The 5,639-nt window shown below is 44.0% G+C and overlaps 1 protein-coding gene across 1 annotated transcript; it reads left to right on the forward strand.

The window, feature by feature from the left end:
* Window positions 1–2,577: 2,577 nt before the first annotated feature.
* NIR1 (nitrite reductase 1) lies at window positions 2,578–5,290 on the forward strand. Its single transcript, XM_086811739.1, has 5 exons — window positions 2,578–3,066; window positions 3,157–3,316; window positions 3,389–3,743; window positions 3,833–4,121; window positions 4,208–5,290. Exons 1-5 carry the CDS (start codon window positions 2,671–2,673, stop codon window positions 4,940–4,942), a joined length of 1,935 nt encoding a protein of 644 aa, XP_086667865.1. The 5' UTR covers window positions 2,578–2,670; the 3' UTR covers window positions 4,943–5,290.
* The last annotated feature ends 349 nt before the right edge of the window (window positions 5,291–5,639 follow it).

Here is a 5,639-nt window from a genome sequence, read left to right on the forward strand (position 1 = left end):
GAATAATGCAACAACTCTCTCTCTCTCTCTCTCTCTCACACACACACACACACACACACACACACACACACACACACAACCAATCACATAACAAGATAATGCAATAACTCTCTCTCTCTCTCTCTCTCTCTCTCTCTCTCTCACACACACACACACACACACACATAATACTTTCACTCTCTCTCTCTCTCTCTCTCTCTCTCACACACACACACACACACACACACACACACACACATGATACTTTCACTCTCTCTCTCTCTCTCTCTCTCTCTCACACACACACACACACACACACACACACACGATACTTTCACTCTCTCTCTCTCTCTCTCTCTCTCTCTCTCTCTCTCTCTCTCACACACACACACACACACACACACACACACACACACACACAATACTTTCACTCTCACTCACTCAGATAGCAATTGTCCTTAGTTGCATAATATCAATTGGCCCATGTTTGAAAGTAAGATTGGGTGAGGTTGGGATAGGTGGGACAAAACCGTTCAGATATTCATTTAAGAATTGACAAATAGAGTATAACTGTTCTCCATTGTTGTGGTGTGAATTCTTGAACATAATTCATGAGAAACTTAACATCATAACAATGAAAGATAAATTGATTATGGATACAAGGTAATAGATACTAACCTTGAGTGTTGAAAAGTTATCTGAGAGGATGTGAGATTATAGATAGAAATGACTTTTCAATACATTGAAAGTTTAAATACAAATATAAATATGAATGACTAGCAACAATTCTAACAATCTTGATTAATAAAATGAAAACTTGAATTTAACTATTTAATAACAACTAACTCTTATGAATGAAAAATAACAAAGTTCAAGACATAAAAGAAAGATATGTCAAATTAAGCCAAACAAAATAAACTTGTACAAAATGTAAGGCATAATTTCAATGAGGCTTGTATAAATACCTTTATAAGATATTTATATCAAGAATCTCTCAAATTGAGGAAAGCAATCCTTAGCTTTGAAATGGCTCAAATCAACAAGTCTAAATATATAAGCTTACCTTAATGTCAAAGGAGATAATGATGAAAAGATTAATTCCTATTTGAAGTTAAAATAAACTTGAATAATAAATATGAAACTTGGCAATCATAAGATTGAGTTAAGGGTAGAAAGGTGGCACCTTACATAGATTCGATTGCAATGATGTTCTGCAAAATAGCAAAAGTACTATAGTCTAATTATTAATAGGTTAGTCCATAACCCACATCTTTGATTTTCTTTCCCTAAGCATGTGAAAAGATCTTGTACTTGGCCTGTAGCTCTGATACCACTATACAGGGCCTTATCTCCAACTTATCTCCAAGTACAAGATTTCAACAAATTTTATAAATTACTTTAAATAAGTTAACTACAAGTTAATACATCAACCTTAGAAGAAGAATTAAACGAAAAACTTAAACGAAAAAATATTTATGAACACAAGACAAAAGCATTGGGTCCAATTTGCCCCCCCATATGTAAGACCCGCAATATCACATATGAGTATTTCTGATTTATTAAGGTATGAAGTAATTTGATACAATCATACATCTTCTCATGAGAGGAGAAAAGAGAACATAGAAAGAAAAGAGAGCTTCATCCAAGGAACCTGCAATTCTTACAAACCATGTTTAATCTCTCTCTCTCTCTCTCTCTCTCTCTCTCTCTCTCATGAAATAATTAAACCATATAAGGAAAACAATAAGAGAATTAATACTCCATGTAGACGTTTGCTTGTCTTAGCTTGTCTTGACTCCCTGTATACAAGTACATGCTTGCAACTTGCAGCCATTGTATCTCTCTAGTTTTTCGTCTCAGAATATAGTCGAGTTGGCACTTAAAATTACGAGAATAGGCACGGTCTACAACTTTATGGGTTGTTTCGCTAAATTCAATCGTATGCAAAAACCGACCTACTTTTTGGGATCTTTATCATAAATATGCTATTTTTATCATAAATTTATTTTCTTTATATTTCTCTAATTGTTTAGAGATATTCATGTACTCTCATCTCCAACTATAATTTTTATTGAATAAATATAATTAAATTCTCAAGAAAGTTCACTCACATAACAAAAAACTTGAGACAAGAGAGAGAGAGAGAGAGAGAGAACTCATGTACGATCAGTAGAGAGCTTTGCCTCTCATTCTTGCGATGGCCCTTGTTGCCTACACAGTAAAGGGAACAAGAAATAGTGCTTGCAAAGCCAGGGAGAGGATATCTGCATGGAAAGGTAACGTTTCAATACCTTCCATGTAAGGCAGATTTGCAAAATATTTTTCTCCAAAAAGAATTAAATTCGATTTCCCTATAGATTCCTTTGACTCTAGGTGAGGTTATTCAATTTTTGTGAGGTCCCCTTTTCTTGCTAATTGACCATGCAGAAACAAATATATCTATATAGATATATATAGATTATATAGATATAGATATAGATATTAACGTTAGGGTGTTTTATCCGAGTCGACTTTCGACCTACACCAAGGGTTCTTTTTGTGGAAAGGCTACTTTGACCCTTGGGATAGAGCGGTTATTAGTGGAAACGAAATCTATTCTTTTCTTTTTTTTGGACGCCGCAGCGCCATTCATGTGGCCCTTCGAGAACGGGAGGGCCGTTCTCTCTCGGCCAATTTAGCCAAACTCAATGAATGCTCCTCGCACTGCCCACCATTGTGCTGCTCAGCACAGCCAACGCAGCCATGGCTTCCCCCGTGCTCCCCCTCCCCAGCGCCTATCCTCACCACTCGCTTCACTCTGCAGCACTCCCCCATCAGCCTCCTTCAATCGCTCTTAAAAACAAGCAGATATGGTCCTCAGATGGCAACAAGAGCTTCGTTTGCTGCGCTTCTTCTTCTGCAGCAGCGACAGCAGGCGGCAGCGTTCCCACCCCCTCTCGTGGGCCTTCCCCTTTCCATGCCTTAGCAGACACCGTTGCCTCATCTTCGCAGCTCAGCAGTGAACGCCTCACCCCTCGCGTAGAAGAGAAAGGCGGTTACTGGGTCCTAAAATCGGATGCTCGGGATGGCATCAATCCTGCTGAGAAGGTAGTTTCTGCTTTCATTGATTGCAGATGATTGGTGTTTTTTTGCAGCGAGAAATGATTATGTTTTCTATCACTTTGATGTGTCCGGCAGATAAAGCTGGAGAAGGATCCTATGAAGTTGTACATGGAAGACGAAATCAAGAAGCTTGCAGAGAAATCAATGGAGGAGATAGACAGCGTGAAGGAGTCCAAGGAGGACATCGATGCGCGGCTCAAGTGGCTGGGGCTCTTCCACAGAAGGAAGCATCAATGTATGTAAACGAAGGTCTAATGAAGTGCTTGAGTACTGCCTCCTCCAAGTTCCTGACCAAATTTCTTTACAGACGGGACGTTCATGATGCGGTTGAAGCTGCCCAATGGCGTGACGACGAGTGAGCAGACACGCTACCTGGCGAGCGTGATAGAGCGCTACGGGGCGGCAGGGTGCGCCGACGTTACCACACGGCAGAACTGGCAGATCAGGGGCGTCGTGATCGGCGACGTGCCGGAGATTTTGGAGGGGCTGAAGGGCGTGGGGCTCTACAGCCTGCAGAGCGGGATGGACAATGTCCGGAACCCGGTGGGAAACCCCTTGGCGGGCATCGACCCTCACGAGATTGTGGACACCCGCCCATACAATTACGCCCTCAACGACTACATCATCAGCAGCGGACGCGGCAATCCCTCCATCACCAACCTGTAAGAAAGATGTTTCCACCATTCTCTAATCAACACGTGCTCCATATTCTGATGCGATGGCTGATTCTGATTCGCTGGTTGCGCTGCAGACCCCGGAAGTGGAATGTGACTGTTGTAGGGACTCACGACCTCTTCGAGCATCCTCACATCAACGACCTTGCCTACATGCCTGCTACCAAGGATGGGAGATTCGGTTTCAATTTGCTGGTGGGGGGCTTCTTCAGCCCCAAAAGGGTTGCGGAAGCTGTGCCCTTGGATGCTTGGGTTCCTGCAGAAGATGTTGTGCCTGTTTGTAAAGCCATCTTAGAGGCTTACAGGGATTTGGGATTCAGGGGTAACCGGCAGAAGACCCGCATGATGTGGCTCATCGACGAGCTCGTAAGCCAATCGCACCCTGCATTTATTTGCCATTCAATCTCATAACATTGTTTTGCTGCTCATAACCCTTCTTGGGTTCTGCGCAGGGCATCGAAGAGTTCCGATCTCAAGTGGCGAAGCGTATGCCGCCCGACGGACAGCTCCAGAGAGCCGCCCCCAAGGACATGATCGACGTGAATTGGAAGCGCAGAGAGTACTTCGGTGTCAACCCGCAAAAGCAAGAGGGGCTCAATTTCGTAGGATTGCACGTCCCCGTTGGGCGGCTGCAAGCGCCGGACATGTTCGAGCTCGCCCGCCTAGCAGACGAGTACAGTGTGAGCAAGGAGCTGCGCTTGACGGTGGAGCAGAACATCATCCTGCCGGACGTGCCCACTGAGAAAGTAGAGGCTCTGTTGAAGGAGCCCTTGCTGCAGAAGTTCTCGCCCTTCCCGTCCGATCTGATGAGCAGGCTGGTGGCCTGCACGGGCAATCAGTTCTGTGGGCAGGCTATCATCGAGACAAAGGCCCGGGCGCGTCAGGTGACGGAGGAGCTGGAGCGGACCATGGAGGTGCCGCAGCCCGTCAGGATGCACTGGACGGGGTGTCCCAATTCATGCGGGCAGGTGCAGGTGGCGGACATTGGCTTCATGGGATGCATGACGCGGGATGAGAACAAGAAGATGGTGGAGGGAGTGGACATCTTCCTGGGTGGCCGTGTGGGTGCCGACTCGCACTTGGGTGATGTCATTAGGACGGGCGTACCTTGCAAGGATGTGGTGGCAGTGGTGCAAGAAATCTTGATTGAGCATTTTGGAGCCAAGCGCAGGTCACAGCCTGCGTAGAATATCCCCGCCCCGCCCCGCCCCGCCCCGCCCCTCTCCTCCCCTCCCCTCCCCTCTTCCCCCTCAGTTTTGCACATTCTTTTACTCAAAAGCCGACATAAAACAGTTGTACAGAAACTCATCTTGTTCTATTGCCCGTAATAAAGAGCTGTCACAAGCCCATGCACTTGTGCATCATGCCAAGTTATACTTTTGTCTTTTGTGAACCATATTACTAAGGTCGTGTTTAGCATCGTTCACTTGCACAGTGGTCACATAACCGGGACTCAGAGATCTCGGTTAGAATTCGATCTTGTTTTTGATTTTAAAGGTTGAAATTTGTACATTTTGGAATTTAGATCTTGTTTTTGATTTTAAGGGTTGAAATTTGTACATTTTAGTTATAAATCTAATTTAGATCTTGTTTTTGATTTTAAGGGTTGAAGTTTGTACATTTTAATTATAAATCTCTACGTCTGTATGATTTTTTTTAATGAATGTCAAATCTAAATTTCGGTTAAACCTATGGCTAGGTGAATGTAGTTTATCTAATGCCACATTTTGGAGCGTGACCTTTGGGATGAAGGTTTCACAAATAATAGTGTGGCTGTGTGTGAAAGTGAAGATGACAGCTTACCACATGAGAGGAAAAGGGTGGGGGGCCTCGCATTCACGAGCAGGCAGACATCATCGACGAAGCTCTCTTGCGCTCTTTCCC

The sequence above is a fragment of the Cibotium barometz genome, chromosome 17, assembly GCF_041138505.1.
Source record: "Cibotium barometz isolate CiBa-2024 chromosome 17, ASM4113850v1, whole genome shotgun sequence".
In the NCBI taxonomy this organism is placed as follows: Eukaryota; Viridiplantae; Streptophyta; class Polypodiopsida; order Cyatheales; family Cibotiaceae; genus Cibotium; species Cibotium barometz.

What these genes read in the sequence shown, in the direction of transcription:
- NIR1 (XM_086811739.1), top strand. Translation starts at nt 2,671, where the DNA reads ATGCTCCTCGCACTGCCCACCATTGTGCTGCTCAGCACAGCCAACGCA. An exon ending in AATCCCTCCATCACCAACCT is followed by an intron (nt 3,744 to 3,832) that starts GTAAGAAAGATG and finishes GTTGCGCTGCAG; the next exon opens with ACCCCGGAAGTGGAATGTGA. An exon ending in TGTGGCTCATCGACGAGCTC is followed by an intron (nt 4,122 to 4,207) that starts GTAAGCCAATCG and finishes GGTTCTGCGCAG; the next exon opens with GGCATCGAAGAGTTCCGATC.